The sequence below is a fragment of the Brassica napus genome, chromosome C2, assembly GCF_020379485.1.
Source record: "Brassica napus cultivar Da-Ae chromosome C2, Da-Ae, whole genome shotgun sequence".
Lineage (NCBI taxonomy): Eukaryota > Viridiplantae > Streptophyta > Magnoliopsida > Brassicales > Brassicaceae > Brassica > Brassica napus.
Genome location: NC_063445.1, coordinates 29,885,717 through 29,905,608, shown reverse-complemented (window position 1 = coordinate 29,905,608; position 19,892 = coordinate 29,885,717). Strand labels below are relative to the sequence as shown.

The following is a 19,892-nucleotide window of genomic DNA, read 5'->3' as shown; positions in this document are numbered from 1 at the left end:
AAAAAGCCTATATTTTTATATTAAAAAAATTATAAATATAATAAATAAAATTGAAAAGAGCCCAAAAATATTTGATATGCATATAGTTTTATTTTCATCATAAAATATACAAAATATTACTGATTAAATTTTAAAAATATTTTAAACATTATCTGAATATAAATTTTAGAGGATAAAAAAAAAATTTGCCCTAAGGCCCATAACAATGTTAAGCCGACTCCGTGAGCAGGCGCTCATGATCAAGTTATATGTGTTTAGTTATATACAATATAAGTATATGTGTTTCAGATCTGAATTATTATGTAGTAGTATTACTTTTTGTGTGTAGCCGGTGAAACACACAAGTCAAATTAATGAAACGTTTAGTTATGTTAATTAGCCAGTAAGCTCTCTCAACTGGAACAGGAATTAGCCATATTAATTAACCGGTAAACGTTTAGTTATGTTCATTGTGAAGTTTAGTTAAAATAAATTTTCAAAAAAAAAAAAAAAAGTTTAGTTAAAATAAAAACCGAAGATACCAAAAAATGAAACAAGATGGGAGTTGGTTAATAGGATGGGGTCATCTCGAACGATGATGTATGTGGGGGGTGGGGGAGGAGACAAGAGACCTGTCGAAGGATACCAATAGGTCCAAAGGACGACTAATCGAAGATAGCTAAAGTATGTCTATGTCGGACAAAACCGAAAGCCTCTTTACGTTTATTCTACTACTACTACTTATGGAAAAACGTTGCTGTTGACTTAATGCTAACTTGATTTTCAAGTCTAGAATCCCAATGCAAACAACAAAAACTTGTTGTGATCTCTTAATTACAGTCTGGTAACAGCAAAAAGAAATTTCCACGTGACATTCTGCTGATTGTCTTTCTAGCGGTAAGGGTTAATGCAAAGAAGATAATCGTAGAGAAGGAAGAAGCATCCCAAAGGAAAATATGATTCTTTCCATAGGGATTAGGGACTGTCTTGATCTGATGAACTTGCTTTGAAGTTTACTTGACTCTTATCTTTCTTCAGACTTATTTTAAATTTGACGGATTCTTTATTTTGAATTATTGATCTTTTATGGCCGTCGAATCTCATCATGTGGCAGAAGCCATCTTTATCATCACCACTGATGTCAAAGATGTATGAGAAAAACTGAAGATGCAAAGCCGGAGCTTGTAGATGTCAATAGTCTACTTTGATGAAGTTCATTTGTGTTTATGTCTTGATGAAATCGTCTGGAAGGTTAGACCAAAATATTGTATTGTTTGTTGGAGTGCTTCAGAATTGAGTAGTTAAGAGGCATTAATGGTGCAGAGACTTATAGAGAGCACATACAAATACAGGAGCAAGCGGCTCATGAGATTGAAACTTCCTACTGAGACTTAATTCAACATTTTGGCCGAGTTCTTTGAGGGGAGATTATTCTATCTCAAAAATTGTTAGACTACCTGTTTCCCATTTCCCTGGAGGAGATTATGTTGAATTGACTGCATTTGTTCTTGGATTGAATCAAACAAAAGCAATGTAAAATGTTGGTAAAGGTTTTTTGAATCATGAATATTGAAACCTTGTATATGTGACAATACAGAGAGCATATATAGCAAGTGAATATTGATCTTTTGTTTTGATCAACTAGAAAATCAATATTCACATATTAATTCACCTATAAATTCTTAATTTAAAAAACTTGTCTAATTTGTAATATTAATTGCAAAATAACCAAAAAAAAATGCAAACTTACAATTTTGGTTGGGTCAACTAGAAAATCACTCAAGTTCTTTTCGGGGCTGATATCAAAATCACTCAATTTTGCAAAATGATCCTCTATTACTACAAATTAAATACATACAGAGAATCCTTTGATGCTCGTATATATATATTTTTCTTAAAAACCGAACAGAGTGCATGCATTTACACACCATGCTGTTATGTTATCAATGTGAGGCCTGAATCAATATCTTATGCTCTCGGCTTATATATGCTTTAAGACAATCTGAAATGATTCAAATTCTCAACTCTGATTAGTTTCATTTCTTGTCAAAATGGTAAAGACTCTTTTGACTCTCTCTCTCAATTAAACATTAAACCTGATTTCAAAAGCCAATACTCATTTTGATTTCTTATTTTTTCTGGCAGGATCTTTTTTTGATCGTATTCGTTGCAGTTTTAGGACTTCCCTGGTTAAGCTATGGTGAATCGGTGATGAAATATGGAGCTGTCGGGGATGGAATTTCAGATGATACATCTGTAAGTTATTTGTGTAATGTATATTAAAGTAAGCTTAAGTTACAAAGTTTAGCTTACACTAAACATATTTTGACAAAAAAAGGCGTTACAAAAGGCGTGGGACAGTGCTTGTAACGGAAGCTCCAAAATTGGAAGTGTATATGTACCGGCAGGGAAGGTGTTCCTGCTTAGCTCTCTCCACTTCACGGGTCCTTGCAAACTCAAACCTCTGATTTTCACGGTAAACCCCCCCTACATGGATCACTTTTACAGTAACTAAAGTATTGCCTCCAATTAAGTTTATATGTAATATAGATAGATGGAGAGATGAAAGCGCAGAGTGATCCAAACAAGTGGCAAAAAGGAGAGAACGGGATAATACCATGGCTCATATTCGATCGAGTGGAGGGACTTGTACTATCTGGACGTGGCTTGTTGGACGGCCAAGGCAAAGGATGGTGGGACATTCATTGTAGAGACCATCCCGGACCTGTAATTTGTTTATTCCATATTTTCAACTTTTTTTTTCTTAGCTTATAACTAATCATCTCTATGTAAATATATATTTACAGAATTGCATCTGGCTTGCACCAACGGTAAGTTTTTTTTTCTGTCTTACGGAGACAAACTGAAAAAAAAAAAGAGCACGGAGGGATGTGTGAATTATATAATTTTTTCGTCCCTGTAGATGATGACATTCAGCAATTGCAGAAATGTAATATTGAAGAGTTTGAGATTTAGAAATAGTGCACAATCACATATTCTTGTGATGGGAAGCCAAAATGTGCATATCAAAGACGTCAAAATAAAATCTCCGGAGATTAGTCCTAACACCGACGGTGTCCACATCACATCTTCATCTGACGTTTCTATTACTCATTCCGACTTCGCCACTGGTAAATTTATTTAGTTATAATCATTGACAAACCAAAGCAAAGATTTAAAATGCTAACTTGCTAGTTATTTGTGTGATATCGTTAACATATATAGGTGATGATTGTGTGTCGATAGGAGATCAAGTGCATAATTTGAGTGTTACCTTTGTCAACTGTGGACCTGGTCATGGTGTGAGGTGATTAAAATCTCCCTGATCAACCTCGCAATTAAATTAAATTAAAATATATAGACAAATTAAGAAGAAGAAGCTAATAAGATTAAGAAATGTGAAACAGCGTTGGGAGTTTAGGTAGAGGAGGAACAGAGGTAGAAGTGGAAGACATACGTGTGGCGCACGTTAACTTCACAGGAACGACTAACGGAGCCCGAATCAAGACCTGGCCTGGAGGAACTGGGTACGTCCGTGGAATAGAATTCTTTGACATTCGTTTCTCCAACGTTCAAAACCCCATCGTCATTGATCAGTTCTATGGTTGTGCTCCTAATTGCGTTCAGACTGTGAGTATCTTCTCCTAAAATTTTTGAAAGATTTAAATGAAAAAAAATTAAGTTAATTTCTGTTTTATACGATCAGGAAAAGGCAGTTCACATAGAGAAAGTGAAATATATGAAGATGAGTGGAACGTCGAGGACAGAGGTGGCAATGAAGCTCGAGTGTTCAGGGAAGAATGCATGTTCCAACGTTTTCATGAGAGACATTGACTTGTCTCCAGCCAGTGGCATTGGTTCTGTCTCCTCTCTCTGCAGCTTTGTTCAAGGCGCAACTCAAGGCACCATTCGACCTTCCTCCTGTATCCAGTGAACCACCAATTGACTCATTTTTAAAAAAAAAATTGTATAAAACTGAAAGTTGAGGTACAAATTGGAGGAATACGATGAAATTAGGGGCGATACTGGAAATAAACAAGAATTTAAGTTAAAAGGGCCTACATAATAATGTTAGCCCAAGAAGCTGTTTGAGCCCAAAGAGTCACTGAACTTTGTTTCTTTTTTTTTTTCATTTCTCAAAACCCAAAACGAAAAACCTTAAACCTCCGTTCGTCTCCAATCAGTTCCACCGTCGTTAGCCTCCATTCTCAGGGATCCTCAGATCGAAAGCTCTCTCCTTTTCCCGGTCACATCCCCGCGTAGCATCATATCGAGCTGAGCTAGGTTGAAGTTTCCTGTGTTATTACTCGGAGATGGGGTATTGTTGAATCGCATTGGGGTTTTAGGTCTTTTCGATTGAGATGTCATGAGGGTTTGATTAAATCTTGTCTCTCTCGAGTTTCTCTTGGAATCTGGTACTATAGATTTGGATTCATCTCAGTTTGTATTTTGCTTGAGCGAATGATTGGTTTGTAGATCTTACAAATCGCCAGAAAAGACTTGAGCTTTGGGGGGTGGAACTAGTAACCTACATGCTATCGAGTTCAGCATACGGGCATGTTTAGCCTCGAGGGATCATGCTATCTCTGCGTCCCATTCGCAGATTCTGCCCTTCTCTAGCCACTGGTGTATTTGCTTCGACCTTACACGTTCCAGCTGAATCCAATCAGGAGGAGGAGCCTGCCCTTTTCAAGCTTAAATCTGAGCGAGACCCCGAGAAGCTATTCAACCTCTTTAAATCCAACGCCACTAACCACTTGGTCATTGAGAATCGTTTTGCTTTCCAAGACACGGTTTCTAGATTAGCAGGGGCACGCCGGTTTGATTTCATAGAGGATCTGCTTGAGCATCAGAAGACGCTTCCACAAGGTCGGCGCGAGGGCTTCATTGTTAGGATTATTATGCTATACGGCAAGGCTGGGATGACCAAGCACGCTCTCGATACTTTCTACAATATGGACTCGTACGGCTGCAAGAGGACTGTTAAATCCTTCAACGCCGCGCTCAAAGTCTTAACTCTGAAACCTGATCTCCACACCATCCAGGACTTCCTTCTCCATGCTCCGTCCAAGTATGGGGTTGTAATGGATGCCTTTTCGTTTAACATTGCCATTAAATCCGTCTGTGACATGGGGTTTCTTGACAAGGCGTCTCTGGTAATGAAGGAAATGGAGAAGTCTGGCTTGAAACCAGACGTAGTTACTTTTACCACACTTATATCGGCGTTTTACAAGCATGATAGGTATGTGATTGGGAATGGACTGTGGAACCATATGGTGCTCAAGGGGTGTAAGCCTAATCTCACCACCTTTAATGTTAGGATCCAGTTTTTAGTGAATAGGGGACGAGCCTGGGATGCAAATGATCTGTTGATGCTGATGCCAAAACTCCAGATGGAACCGGACAACGTGACGTATAACATGGTTATCAAAGGGTTTTTCGTAGCGGGGTTCCCTGAAATGGCAGAAAGAGTTTATACAGCGATGCATGGTAAAGGTTACAAACCCAATGTGAAGATCTACCAGACGATGATACACTATTTGTGTAAGGCGGGAAAGTTTGATTTGGGCTATACCATGTGTAAGGATTGTATGAGAAAGAAGTGGTACCCGAACTTGGACACAGTTGGTGTGTTGGTGGACGGGCTTGTGAAAAAAGGCCAGCTTGATCAAGCAAAGTTGATTATGGAGTTGGTTCACAAACGAGTTCCCCCGTTCAGCTCAAAACAGTTGCTCCCCACTTAAGTCCATTTTGTAATTGTTTACATGGAGTAGAACAAATTTTGCTACGACTATGCGGGGACAGAGGATTATCTTTCTTTATTACCCCTGAGTTTCTCTTTCTATAGTTGTGGTTGGAACTGGAAAACGGATGTTATTAGGAGGCATACTAACATCTTCTTGACAGATTCAAATATTATGTTCTTCCATGTCCTCTCTCTCTCTCTCTCAGGATAAATTGGAAAACTCCAATGAATGCTGAGTAAGTCATTGATGTCTTCGGTATCAAAGTTTTGCTTGTACAGATGTAGTTGTTTACAAGATGTTATGTTCTCTTTTGATTTCAGGTCGAGAGCAATATGGCATTGGCAAATTTGTGAACAGTCTTTTGCCATGTGCTGGAGAGTAGGTGACTGGTGATGCACACACGCGTGGAAAAATCATCTTCTGGCCAAAAGAAAAGGTGGGGTTCCGTATCAACAGCAGCATAGACTTTCCTGCTGCAGTATAGGAATAAACAAAAGAAGAATATACTTGTTTTCTTTAGAAGATTCAAGATTCACAATCTTTGTTTCGTTGGATCAAACAATATTCTTTGTAATATGAAAATAAATACATAAAACTTTTGAGACCACAAATGAGAAAGCAAACAATGTTTTATTTGGTAACGGCGGATTTGTGGAACTCACAGGGACGGGGGCTTTGTAAAACTTGACACGTGTTTATTGATAAGAGTAATTTGGGGAGTTGTGGGTCCAAAGTTGAATGACATCATATGGATGCGTTATAGTACTATGAATCTCAGTGGTAAGTTAAAACACATGACGATGATGATATGGTCGAGGAAGGATAATGATAGAGAAGTTGCGTGGGTTACTCGATCACGACACATATTACATAGACACACGTGTACAATACATCAATCTCTTTGTTCTTTGTTATAATCGATCATTCCTCCCCTTCGTCTATTAACTGCAAAGTCCATATTTTCCGGGTTTTAAATTTCCAAAGGTGGTTGTTGTTCATACGTATCTTCGAAGAGAAAGAAAGTCTTCTGTTCTGTTTTGCCTTTGGATCATTCTTGTTTCTTTGTTTGCTTGTCCGAGGAAGAAAATGAAAGAAAATACGGGAAACCCTCTTCATCTCAAGTCGTTGAACCACATATCGCTTCTATGTCGATCCGTGGAGGAGTCTATGAACTTTTACCAGCACGTTTTAGGTTTCCTCCCGATCCGGAGACCTGGCTCTTTTGATTTCGATGGCGCCTGGTACATGTTTTATATTACTTTCAATATTTCTCTTTAATTGCTTTCAAATTTATCTTTTAAATATTTTGTGTGTGTATGAGTAGGTTGTTTGGTCATGGAGTTGGGATTCATCTTCTGCAATCTACAGAGCCTGAGAAATTACTCAAGAAAACTGAGATCAATCCCAAGGATAATCACATTTCTTTCCAGGTACCCCCACCCCTTTTTCTATGTCTTTTGTCTTACTGTGGTTGTATTCATGAAGTTAGACAAGCGAAATCTGAAACCATATTAGTTTACTTGACATAAACGTAAAAAGACACACAATAGAATAGAGAAGGGTTAAACAGAGCCGATTTATTTCAATTTGATGGAAGAAACTTAATTTGTGTGTGTTGGTGAATGCAGTGTGAGAGCATGGGGGCGGTAGAGAAAAAGCTCAACGAAATGGGAATAGAGTATGTGAGAGCAGTGGTTGAAGAAGGTGGAATCCAAGTCGACCAGCTCTTCTTCCACGATCCTGATGGCTTCATGATTGAGATTTGCAACTGCGATAGCCTCCCCGTCGTGCCTCTTGCAGGAGAGATGGCTCGTTCATGCTCTCGTGTCAACATCCACCAGCTGGTCCAGCCACCTCAGATCCACCCCTAGACTCTTGTCATCTCCCTCCCTAGCTCAATGATTTGTTAATAACTTGCGTGTAACATTTCAATTTGTCTCTTTCATTTGTGTGTTAATATTTGCGTGTAATAAATAAGACTATGAGGTTGATGTGATTCTTTTAGCCGGGGAAATGATCATTTGCTTTCCTCTAGTCTCTCTCACTTGTGTGTTAATATTTGCGTGTAATAAGACTCTTTGTTGAGATTGATGTGATTCATTAGCCAGGAAAATGACCATTTGCTTCACTCTAGCCTCTCTCTCTCTCTCTGCTCTCTTTTGATAGTTGTTTGCTTGGTAACATTTATGAAAACGAAAGAGATGTTACTTATAGCACAATTGAAACATTGGAAGCATGCAGATCTAGTAGCTAGGTCAAGTTTAGATATGCTATGGAATAATCACACATGAGACATGATCTCCTTTCTTATGTACATAAGTTATATATCAATCATCGCCCTGAAGAAGAAGCTGTCTCCTGAAGTTTTGGATGAAGGCTTCTGCGCTTTTGTCCACGTCGTGATCATGAATCGTTGGCTTGCTCTCTGGCTTATTGCCGTTTGAAGGAAGTGTCATCGACCTTCTCTTCTCTGTAGTAGCCTTCTTGGAGTTGGTAACATTACGTAACTGCACAGGAAGTTGTTGTACAGAATTCATCTTCCTGCCCTTTATGTTTGTTTATGTGTGGGTACTCTGATGTTTTGGATAATATGGTGAGTGATGATTTGGGGATGTATTTATAGGATTATTTGTTATCCCTTCACCTGAGTCTTTTTAATCCCTACGGAAATAACTTGGAATTTTTGTAAGGAATAATTTAATAAGAGATCGAATGTTTAGTTTGACGTTTAGATAAGTAACAATCATATCATATCCTTTCATCACTTATCCACTTAAATCTAAGCCAGTAACAAAACTAAACATATATATCAGCAACTAGTTAAAAGAAAATCATGCAACTTATGCTTCCCTTTCTAGTAATATAATCCAATCCAACTAGATCATAGGAAATTAAAATACTCTATAATATGTTTCTATATTAAAATAGGAAATTAAGCATCAAATCTAAGGTTCTTTGGAGAAAAGGAAAGGCATACAATAAAATCTGACCTAAAAAACTTAATTAGATTATTCAAAGGCTACAAGCTTTAGAACACTAGGAGGTGGGGGAGATAAGCCACCGAAAGGCATCGCATCATTCTTGACTAGTTGACTGTCGTTTTCGCTGCTCACCCTTGCCTTTTTTAAGGTTGACTTGTTCTTATGGGACTGTTTTTCATGTCTATCTTTGCATTGATGGATAGGTAGGTGTCTTTTAACATCAAAAGGGTTACACTGACCCAAGAGTTAGCACGTTCAGGGCTCCAAAGGCCGTGCTGACCCACAACCAAAAACGAAAAGCTCAAAAGTCAATATTACATGTGTTGAGTTGAGGCTATTACAAAATGTTTCCTGAATTTATTACATTATGAATATGAAAACATGACTTCAAATGTATTGTCTACAGATGTGATCCCAGAATGAACCATTCCAAGAAGCGTTTGTCATCTGAGAGACAATAAGGAGGGTATGCTTGATCCGAATTTCGAAGTCTGGAACCATAAAGCTTCCCAGCAGAGGGACTGTGATCGTTTGATGTTTCATGATCAATTGCGAGTATTGTTACAAGAGATCTTATTGCTTGTTCTATTTTGTAATTTTTATTTTTCTTAAGAACCAAAATAGGTAACACTCCCTCCCAAGGTAGGGGGAATCTGAAGTAAACCAAGCAGATATAAACATCGTCCGAGTCCAAAACAAGTTTAAATTAAAAGAAGCAGAAGCAGAAGCAGAAGAAGAAGCAGAAACAAAAACTAAAAAGATAGAGAATATTCATTAACACTGCTAGTATGTAATATGTATATTATGCTCTTTTCTTCTAACTTGACGTTGCTCCCTTTTCATCCTCTGCCTCTGGTAATTAACTTCCTACCTGGATCTGCGTTTCGGTGGCCTTTTCTGCTGTTTAACCGGTTTCTTCCCGAAAGCAGAGCAACATCCAAACGCCGACAGTCTCGGCGACGGAGGATCCACCGCCGGAGACACTCTTCCCGTGTTTCTATGGTGGCGGTTTGCTCCTCCGCCGTTGGAACGACTCCTCTCGATGCGCCCTTCGGTTCTTATCGGCTCGATTCCGCCTCCAGAGGTGGGTCTGGCTGTCTGGTCCTCCTGACCTTCCTGTTCGTCAGTTTCGGCTTTGTGCTCGTTGGCCTGTTTGTTAAGCTCGGCGATGAGACGGTCGTCCCAGACTATGCCAGAGGAGCCCTGTCGGCGGAAGGAGATGTTGGATCTCTGAAGACCCGCCATGGTTGGCGGTAACTGTTCCTCCTTTTCCTCCGTCTTTCTTTGTTGTTTGAGGTTCTCTCTGTCTGTTTTTTATTTTGGATGTTTGCTAAAAGTGGTTGATCACCGTGTTCCAGACTTGATTCATTTCTTCATATCCTTTATCCCAAATATTTAAAATAAGTTATGTCCCTTCCTACCATTTATATCTTTTAGTCGGCTAGCTGCTTCTTGAAATGACCAAATATTATCTTATTATACTTGTTACGTAGTTAAACGGGAGATAAAACTCGGTCAAAGCAACGGATAATTATGGGAGTAGATTTTGTGTGGTTAGGTGTAGAAAATTAAAATATATTTTAACGTAAAGCTTTATCCATTTATCTGCCAAATCAAAATTTCATTTGAATTGGTCATCGCATAATTTCAGCAAACATAGTCCGACATGGATTAAGTTTTTCTTTTTTTTTGGTAAAATAACATTGATTAAGTTGTTCTTTGTTTCTTACAGAAATCCATCGACGCTGTGTCTGATTATGTTGAAACAACAAATACCGGCAGATGACTGATTCGTGGAGATTAAAAATCATTAATCACAGAAATTATAAAGCTGATAATATATCGTTAAGAGGTTTCAAAAAACTTAATAAAACTTTGAAGAGTGTGCATTTTTGTTATTTTTGACAATATCTTGTTGTGTGGCTTGGGTTGGACCACTCGCTCATGTACCGCTTTTTCATATGGGCAACATATTTTGTGTGGCCATATCTACTTTGTAATCACCAAGACACCAACATTGAGCTACACCGCAGATGTACACTGCCAAAGCTTTCAAATCGCCTTTTAAATCTCGAAACAGTTATGGACAAAAATATTGATTTAATTTTATGCATGCGAACAAAGTGGCTTTAATTTCTTTTATTTTAAAAGGCACCTTATCCGTAACTGAAGATTTGATGGAACACCGAATCTTGTTGAGTTTCAATAGACCATGATTAATGCAGTTTTGTAAGAGAGTGGTTTAGTGTAATTAGAAATTTAAAAAAAAAAAATAGCTTTTAGCTGAAAGAATGTACCCTAAATATGCCTTTTATAAGACACACGTTGATAGTCTATTGGCTAGAGAAATTTGAGAGGTAAAAAATCAGGTTTAACTCGACGAAGAAAATAGTCAATGGCTTTCCTCGACGAAGAAAATCATCCGTTGTTGCTCAGTCGAATCAAAAGGTAAAGCTACGTTATTTTGTTTTTATGTTTGAATCCTTCAATTATGCATGTTTTAGATTGTGTTCTTTTTTGTTCGGGTCGCAAATTTTCTCAATTAATTCTGAGTTCTTCAATTGCAGATGAAATTTTCATTGAAGAAACAATCATAAATTCTCTGCAGATACAATCGATCTTTTCTGCAAACTCAAGGTTTGATTTTCCCCAGCAACATCGATCTTCTCAGTTCTTTATGCAATTTACGTTTCTGATAATGAGATGTTGATGGAGAGCTTTTGCACTGTTTTTATCTTTTCCTTTAGTGTTTGACTCAATGGATACATTTCCATTCAATCATCATCATGTCTATTAATTCATGTTCTTATTGGTTTAGTAGTTTCTCGTTAGGTGGCTTGGTGTCATGATCTAGATTCTTTAGAATCAATAACGGTTTTGATCAATTTGAGATGATTTTCTCTTGCTTAGGAAGATCTGATTTTTAATTGATAGATATTTGCATCTCGTTTGTATGAAGCATATCTCGTTTGTATAATTCGATTCTCTTGTGTTGGTTTCTGTCTCGTACTTCTCAACTTAATATATAAGTCATGTGATTCTTTTTGATGTGTTTCTATCTTTGTGTCTTAAGATGGATGGATCATGAGACATGAGCAAGGTTCGTCAAACAAAAGGACTACAATTGCAATACAAATAAAACATTTCTCTCGGATTTGTTCAATTGATTAAAGTTTTTTAAAAATATTGTTTATATTTGTTGGTGCTTTTTTATTGTGTTCAGATTGATGTTGATTTTGATTCTTGTCTGAAATGAATTGATTTTGATTCTGGTCTGAATTGAATTGTCGGTAATAAATGTTTTGGTTAATGTTAGATTATGGTTGTGTTAAGTAATAAATAGATGTTATGGTTAGATATACGACGATGGTGTAGTGTGATGAATGTGTTAGATATTTGTCAAGTCGATTTGGTTGGTTGTGATGAATGTCTTAGATATATGTCAAGTCAATTTGGTTGGTTCATCTTCTCTTCCATCTATTAAACACATACCTTCTTTTTTTTCTTATCATCTTTTAAACTTTGTTCTTCTCTTCCATCTACTAAACACATTCCTTCCTCTCTTTTTTATCATGTGATAAAGATTGTTCTTTTCTTTCTCTTTTTTTTTGACATATTCGGATGGATTCTAATCTATATAGACACACGTCAAATTTTGTTGAACTTCTTAATAGTCAACAAGATAATGTTTTTGGTTTAGTACAAGATAGTATCGAACTATCTTCATCACAAGTTCCTATATTTGGCAGTCAATGTACTAAAAATTCAAACTTTTGTGCAGACACTTGTGCATAGCTTAGAGAATGAAAGAAATGGATGCCAACAGATGATGTAGTGCTCATCAATTCGTGGTTAAACACGAGCAAAGATCATGTTGTAGAGAATGAGCAAAGATCTAGTGCTTTCTGGAAAAGAATTGCCGCCTACTTTGCGGCAAGTCCGAAGGTTACATGTCATGAACACAGAGAGCCAAGTAAATGTAAGTAACGTTGGCACAAGATCAATGACATTGTCTGCAAGTTTTGTGGATCGTATGAAGCTGTAACCAGAGAGAAAAGTAGCGGTCAAAATGAGAATGATGTTCTCAAACTAGCTCATGAAATCTTCTTCAACAACCATAATAAGAAATTTAACCTTGAATATGCTTGGAAGGAGCTGCGCAATGACCAGAAATGGTGTGATCTTTCTACTTCTAAAACCGATGGAAGCTCTAAAAGGAGGAAGTGTAAGGACGGTGCACAATCATCAAGCTCTCACGCAAATGAAACCAAGGCTGCTGAAACTGATCAATGAACCAATCGTTCTCTAGTGTTAAAGCAGCAAAGGGCCATGGTAAGAAGATGATGGCATATGGGAAGGCGCTGTCTTAGAGTATGTGGTCCATTAAACAACAGGATTTGGCTATGAAAGAAATGTTGTCAAAGATGGGTCTACTTGACAGGCTAATAGCAAAAAAAAAAAAGAACCACTATCTGAATATGAAGAGCTCTAAAGAAGAAACTCATTAATGACTTGTTGTCTAATTATTTTAAGTTTAAGTCTAAGAAGAAGATGGATCGCCTGTTTAAGTTTCTCTATTTTAGGTGTCAAGTTCGTGTTGCTTAATATATGTGTTTGTTTGTTGTTTGTTGTATTTCAGCTCAGAAGTTATTGTTTGTTGTATTTTCAGTTTGTGTTTCTTGTTTTGGTTATGTCATGGAGTTATTGTATTTCATAAGTTATTGTATTTTAAGGTCTTAAAAGAGTGAAAGAATGGAGCAGTTCTTGAAATTTTATTTTGTATTCTTGTGTCCAGGCCATTAATCACTTGTGTCATCAGTCACATTTGTAAAATTTGTAAATTTTGTATTCTTGTAGTTGTAGTGTTGTATCACATATTGTTTTTCTTTCAATAAGTTAGACAACACAAGTTTTATAAATAATATCTCTTCCTCTTTCTCTGTTTTTCATTCTCCTTCTCATGTGTTTTCTTTTATTCACTTCTTTCATCAAAATCCAAAACAATTTCCACACATATATGACATATTTTTCCCATAACGCTTTTGAGGGATCAGCTGATGAAAATTTTGATCAAACGTTTGAGAATTTGTTCATTGATTATGGTGATCAAGAAGATGAAAGGAAGGCAAGGAAAAAATAAGTTTTTATCGAAAGAACTCGTGAAGAATGCCATATACGTTTATGAAATGATTGTTTCAGTGAAACTCCAACATATCCTGTAAATTTATTCCAACGACGATTTAAAATGAACAAGTCATTGTTCATGTATATTGTTGATCGACTCTCCAATGAAGTTCAATTCTTTCGATAAAAAAAAAGATGATCTTGGAAGGCTTGGTCTCTATACACTTCCAAAGTGTACATCAGCTATTCGTGTATTGGCATATGGTATTGTGGCTGATACGGTTGACGAATATATTCGGCTCAGTGCAACTACTACTCGGTCATGTTTGGAAAATTTTGTAGAAGGAATAATATATTTGTTCGGCGATGAGTACATAAGAAGACCAACACCTGATGATCTTCAACGTCTACTTGATATTGGAGAGCATCGTGGATTTCTCGGGATGGTATAAAGCATCTATTGTATGCATTAGGAGTGGAAGAATTATCCCACCATTGGAAAATGCAATATTCACGTGGTTCAGGAAAACCCACAATCGTTTTAGAGGCGGTAGCTTCATATGATTTCTCGATATGGCTTGCGTTTTTTGGACTTCCAGGTATCTTAAATGATATCAACGTTCTTGATCGCTCACCTGTTTTTGATGACATGATAAAAGATTAAGCTCCTCAAGTGACTTTATCTGTCAATGGAAGAGAATATCATTTAGCTTATTATCTCACTGATGGTATTTATCCGAAATGGGTAACTTTTATTCAATCTATTCCAATTCCATAAGGGCCGAAAGCAATTTTATTTGCTCGACATCAAGAAGCTGTCCAAAAAAATGTCATGCGTGCTTTTGGAGTCTTACAAGCTTGATTTGTCATTGTTAAAAATCCATCACTTTTTGGGATAAAGTCGAAATTGGGAGGATTATGAAGGCATATATCATACTCTATAATATGATAGTAAAACACGAATGAGATGGATACACTCAATTTGATATTTTAGATTTTCAACAAGGAGAAGACAACAAAAGTTCATATGTGGATCTCACGTATTCTACTGATATTCGTACAAATCTCGCCAATGTGATGGGTTTTCGAACTAGAATTCGTGATAAACATCATCAGTCTATTTTATTGTTATAGATTATAAAGAAATAAAAAAAAAGTGGCGCTAAATCTCAAAACCATCTGAACCACCCCGCCAAAAATTCCCACAACCCTTTTAAAATAAAAGAAGAGAATTATAGTAACTGATTAGATTATATTTTGTTAATTCTGGAATTGACTGACCGCCGCCGCGAGAGCTGTTCCGTTGCAGATTCATCCGGAATGATATAGTGGGTATGTCTTTGATCCATAATGCTTTTAAATCCTCTTTTTTTTTTTTGGGTTTATCCGTTTAAATCGGCGATATGACGGAACCATTTCAACCGGCTAGATTCGATTCGCACATATAAAACATATACATAAATATAAGTTTTGTAGTTCTGCGGTTTTCGTTTCTTTTTGTTGGGTTTTGTTTGAAAGCACGCCAGATGTTTGATGAATTGCCTGAATAGATGTTTGCTCTCAGAAATTAAAACACAAGGACGGATTCAACATGTACGGGAGAAAAGGGTATCAGCTGGTTAAGGATTTTGCGAGTGGAGAGAAGGGTCAGCTCAAACCTTTCAATGTAAGCCCTCCCCCATTTTCTATGCTCACCAAAATTCATCTTACTCAGCCATTTTCAGTTTGATTTCAAAATATTAGCTTATCTTGTGAAATGTGAAAGCTATAGGATACAATGAATGCTAGATGAAATGTGAATGCTCTGTTTCGTTTAAGCAAAAGGGGAAAAAGTCACTACTTATTATTATTTGGTATTCTGTCAGAGCAAGCTCTTTGATGAGACAATCGAAGAATGCAGGCAGAATCAACGTCTCATCCAGTCTCTCATGAGGTATCTCCCTCTCTTTGTCCAAAAAATGGATGCCCAACAAAGTCTTGAGGCTGATGATGTTTCCACTTACCAGGAAAATGGAACAAGAAGGGTTGGATGTTCAGAACAATAGAAACGCTGACTACTATGGAGCACTCGTTCATCACCTTTCTTTGATCCGCAACAAACGCTGCCTCATGGCCTATGTGTAAGTGATATTTCACTTGACAAGTTCCAGAGACTCTCCTCACAGTTTGTAACGAATGATATTGGTGCCGCTGTGTTCAGGCACAATAGAGCCGACATTGTGCGTGATTTGGGGTGGAGAGTAGGACTCGAACTTCCACCTGAGATCCAAGAGAAGCTCACCACACTCGAGAAGGAGTACTTCAAGAACCATTCCGCTGCTATCAAATCCTACATGGGGAAAGCAGGAATCGATTTGAATGTCGTAAGCAAGCACTCTTTCCACCCTCAAAGAATTTTGAATTTTTTTTCTTTTACTTGGTGGGCTGTACTACAACACAAGAGTAATCAATTATTCTGTTGTATTTGCTGTTTCTTGAAGGATATGGTGCCTCCAAAGGATCCGTACATTAAGGTCAGAGTTGTGGGAGATATCGACGAAGGAATTGTGATGAGTGACAAGACAACAAATTTCGCACGTCACTCTATGCATTTCCTCAAACGAACTGATGCAGAACCCTACATTGCTCGGGTCAGTTTCTTTTTCTTTATTGTTCCCTCTCTTTCCGCCTTGTGTAATGATAAGAAGGTTAAAATACTGTAAGCAATCGAAATTGGACAAAACGTTGACTATGACTACTGCTACAGATAAATCATAGCTGGCGGAGTGGTAACTAAAGGATTTGTTTTAGAAAAAAACTGGATAGAAATGCAAATAGGAAAGCGTAGGGTTTAGACTGATTTAAATAGATAAATGTGAGTGTAAGTGTACATTTTGTGATTTAGGAAGAATTGACCCTCGTCGCATTTCCCTTGAGTTTAGTAGATATTGGCAAACCATTCTATTGGGTTCTTTGGTAGTTGATTAAATGGAGTTTTGTATGCCAAGTTATAAAATAAAGAGTCCTTTTGGAGTTCTGTGAATGTAGAGAAGCTGTTTCTTGAAAAAAAACTGAATTGTGAATGGTTTGGGAAAACAGGGGCAAATGGAGGAGCTGACAGGTTGAGGTTGATTGATCTAATAGAAGCTTCGGTGGTGTCACAGATTAATCACACGGTATTGGTTTGTGAACAAAAAGAGTGTAAGCTTACATAGCCTTTTTCTTATTTGTATAATTGTAAGACAGGAACAATGAAACCTCATACCCAAAAAACTCAATGTACAATTTATTTTCTCTTTCAAAGTAACTTGAGTGATGCATTATAAGGAACAAGGCATTTGCTTTGGATAGCACAAACAACTTTTTAAAAGCCTTGGAGGTTTTAATAGTCTCTGTCGTTTTTGTTTGCGTTTTGTAACTTGCTTATGAGTAAACCGTGAAACTGAAAAAAATACGACAAAAATCACCGGTGACTAAACCTTCCTAGCTCAATGACTCTTGGAGGATTAACCATAAGGGTTTTGAAGTAGCAAAGGCGAATATTAATTACAAATGCAAATGCAAAAACAATCATTGTATTCCCTCCGTTTCGTATCGTAAGTAGTTTTAGAAAAAAAAATTTGTTTCAAAATGTAAGTAATTTTCATATTTCTTGGTAATTTTTACATTTATTGAATACAGCATGACCAATCGAATTAAATAGACTTATTTTTTATTTGGTTAAATTATATTAACCTATTTATTATACAATATTTTTTAAAACATAATAGTTTTTTTAATCTTTGTGATTTTAGCCAAAACTATTTATATTATAAAAATGAGAGAGTACTATTTAACAGAAAAAACAAAGAAAAAACTTGCTTTTCTGTTGACCAAGAAAAACGTGGGGTAACATAAATAAAAGAGAAAAAGACAAAAGTAGCACTAAATCAAGTTTTTGTTCCCAAACTAGCACTCAAGGTCAAAAGTCACAAAAATAGCACTTAATGTTTTATCAACAAACTTGGGGTTTAGAGTTAAAGGGTGGGGTTTAGGATTTAGGGTTTAGGGTTTAGAGTTTAGGGTTTAGATTTTGGGTTTAGGGTTTAGGGTTTAGGGTTTAGAGTTTAGGGTTTAGGGTTTACGGTTTAGAGTTTAGAGTTTAGGGTTTAGGGTCTAGGGTTTAGGGTTTAGAGTTTAGGGTTTAAGGTTTAGAGTTTAGGGTTTAGGGTTTAGAGTTGAGAAATGAGGTTTTGGGGATAAGATTTCAAATTTTGAAAAATAAAAAAATTAAAATTTTCAAAAGATAAAATGCTATTTTGATCATTTTAGTTTTTGAGTGCTATTTTTGTGATATAAACTTAGAAATGCGCTATTTTGGAGATTTGCCCTAAATAAAAACATTTCGCATTAGTCTTCAATCATTTATCTGAGTTTTCCCTCTGCTACAAAGAAGAACCCTTTAAAATATAATATCAAAATTCTATCGGGTGGGAAAATACGAAGGATGGCGGTTTCGAAGAAATGGGCATCGACAATCTCCGTCGTCGCTTCATCTCTGTTTGCATTCATCATCGTCTTCCAGATTCCTCTCTTCCGGTAAACACATTTCTTCACGACCGTTCCTCTCTTTTTCTCTTTCATTTAACGGACTCAGAAAATGGCTTTGCGGCATTAGGGTTTCTCTGTTGAACATTGTACTTTGGTGAAATCGAGGCTTGACAGAAATTAAATTTATATATAATAGGGGGGAAATGGATTAGAGCAAAACCTTGTTACAATGCATTGAGTCTTTTTTTGTTTTGTTTCATTTTCTAATTTTGAATTTGCGCTTTGTGTTTCTGAGCGACCATCTTCTCTCTCTATCTGTGTTGGTCGGATTTGCAGAGTAGCGTGCAGGAACAAGACCTGCGAATCACCACTGGAGGTTATATCCTCTCAGTTGGTTGGAAGCGAATTCGTTCCTCCACCACTTGTCAAGACTCTCCTTTATCCTGGTGCCACTGCCATGTCCCTTCTCTGTGGCTCTCCACTCCCAAGCTACCACAACTTGTTCCACTTTTACCATTTCGACCAGCTCAGTAGACCCTCCTCCTCTCTTTCAACCGATGATATCCGCCATCTAGAGGTTTGCTTTAGACCTTTCTGTCTCCATCCAACACAATCTCATTTAGTTCATATACCAACTAATCTGCTTCTTGTTCTTGCGCAGGTGTTTGCTGGGTGTTGTTTATGTCTGCTTGGAGCTTTACTCAGCATCTTCAAACCCATAAGACTAACCTTCATTGGCACGCTCTTGATCTATTGGGGTCTTCTCAGAGACATTCTCCTATTCAACTCCTCTGTTCGTGTCTACCCAACGCTCTTTCTCGCTTCACTCTCTGCTTTCCTCTCCATACGAAGCGACGTCAGGAAGATCATCCAATGTTGTTGTTGCACTTCTAAGCCCCTTTCCAAATCTCTCTGACCCTACATGAGTAAAAACTAGACTAGTCTTCTAACTTAGAGATCCCAAAGAGGTAGAAGAAGTCACTATTATTACTTTCTTAAACATCATATCATCAGCGAAACAGTTAAACAAAACTGCTTAGAATCTTTGTTACAATCATCATATGCATATTTATATATATTTGATACAAAATATCTCTTGGGATAAAGTTAATCTTATCGGACAGAACAAACCAACAATGCTACACTTGGGGTAAACTAGCAAGAGATGCCTGATTATGATACAATTCAAAAGATAACATATGTCCAAATAGCACAACAATACACAAAGAGTAAGAAATGCATTTGATAGTATATTGATGTGTTTTGAATGAAAGCAAGGGGATGAACCTTCCCATTTCTAGAGAAGAATCAAGAAAGAAGAGAGCTTTTTTTTTTTTTTGAAAAAAAAGAATGGAGCTTATTCACTAATTATTCACTAATGCTCCATGATGTATAAATAAATAAGGACAATTTTCTCAAATAACTCTTTTTAAGTTTTTGTCACAAAAATAGCTATCAAGAAAGAAAATGACCAGAATAGTCCTTTTTATTTTGAAATTTTTAATATTTATTTTTTATTTTTTTAAATTTGAAACTCTATCCTCAAAATCCC

At 36.9% G+C, this 19,892-nt stretch overlaps 7 protein-coding genes across 8 annotated transcripts; 5 read left to right on the top strand and 2 right to left on the bottom strand.

Annotated features, from left to right (window-relative positions):
* The first annotated feature begins 2,190 nt into the window (after positions 1-2,190).
* Positions 2,191-3,988, top strand: LOC106412643 (probable polygalacturonase At3g15720). Its single transcript, XM_013853560.2, has 7 exons — positions 2,191-2,235; positions 2,318-2,455; positions 2,530-2,706; positions 2,903-3,110; positions 3,205-3,286; positions 3,387-3,609; positions 3,686-3,988. The coding sequence occupies exons 1-7, from the start codon at positions 2,191-2,193 to the stop codon at positions 3,911-3,913; spliced, it is 1,101 nt and encodes a 366-aa protein (XP_013709014.1). The 3' UTR covers positions 3,914-3,988.
* Positions 3,989-4,112: 124 nt separating this feature from the next.
* LOC106398642 (pentatricopeptide repeat-containing protein At1g80150, mitochondrial) lies at positions 4,113-6,367 on the top strand. The gene is made up of 2 exons (XM_013839167.3): positions 4,113-5,961; positions 6,047-6,367. The coding sequence occupies exon 1, from the start codon at positions 4,557-4,559 to the stop codon at positions 5,721-5,723; it is 1,167 nt and encodes a 388-aa protein (XP_013694621.2). The 5' UTR covers positions 4,113-4,556; the 3' UTR covers positions 5,724-5,961; positions 6,047-6,367.
* A 219-nt stretch (positions 6,368-6,586) lies between these two features.
* On the top strand, positions 6,587-7,854 carry LOC106398627 (glyoxylase I 4). The gene is made up of 3 exons (XM_013839153.3): positions 6,587-6,967; positions 7,051-7,156; positions 7,355-7,854. The coding sequence occupies exons 1-3, from the start codon at positions 6,813-6,815 to the stop codon at positions 7,595-7,597; spliced, it is 504 nt and encodes a 167-aa protein (XP_013694607.1). The 5' UTR covers positions 6,587-6,812; the 3' UTR covers positions 7,598-7,854.
* A 25-nt stretch (positions 7,855-7,879) lies between these two features.
* Positions 7,880-8,671, bottom strand: LOC111203385. Its single transcript, XM_022697172.2, has one exon. It carries the CDS (start codon positions 8,261-8,263, stop codon positions 8,054-8,056), a length of 210 nt encoding a protein of 69 aa, XP_022552893.1. The 5' UTR covers positions 8,264-8,671; the 3' UTR covers positions 7,880-8,053.
* A 657-nt stretch (positions 8,672-9,328) lies between these two features.
* On the bottom strand, positions 9,329-10,779 carry LOC106398633 (MAPK kinase substrate protein At1g80180). The gene has a single exon (XM_048748070.1). It carries the CDS (start codon positions 9,950-9,952, stop codon positions 9,575-9,577), a length of 378 nt encoding a protein of 125 aa, XP_048604027.1. The 5' UTR covers positions 9,953-10,779; the 3' UTR covers positions 9,329-9,574.
* Positions 10,780-14,973: 4,194 nt separating this feature from the next.
* Positions 14,974-17,133, top strand: LOC106423009 (probable DNA replication complex GINS protein PSF1). Of its 2 annotated transcripts, none has more exons than XM_013863803.3 (7): positions 14,974-15,163; positions 15,396-15,497; positions 15,697-15,764; positions 15,838-15,951; positions 16,032-16,194; positions 16,312-16,461; positions 16,910-17,133. In XM_013863803.3, the coding sequence occupies exons 2-7, from the start codon at positions 15,423-15,425 to the stop codon at positions 16,934-16,936; spliced, it is 597 nt and encodes a 198-aa protein (XP_013719257.1). In that variant the 5' UTR covers positions 14,974-15,163; positions 15,396-15,422; the 3' UTR covers positions 16,937-17,133. The 2 variants fall into 2 exon arrangements, with proteins under 2 accessions (XP_013719257.1, XP_013719252.1); XM_013863798.3 differs by having other exon boundaries at positions 14,976-15,163; positions 15,382-15,497.
* Positions 17,134-18,090: 957 nt separating this feature from the next.
* Positions 18,091-19,553, top strand: LOC106422999. Its single transcript, XM_013863788.3, has 3 exons — positions 18,091-18,388; positions 18,677-18,917; positions 19,002-19,553. The coding sequence occupies exons 1-3, from the start codon at positions 18,297-18,299 to the stop codon at positions 19,254-19,256; spliced, it is 588 nt and encodes a 195-aa protein (XP_013719242.1). The 5' UTR covers positions 18,091-18,296; the 3' UTR covers positions 19,257-19,553.
* Positions 19,554-19,892: the final 339 nt, after the last annotated feature.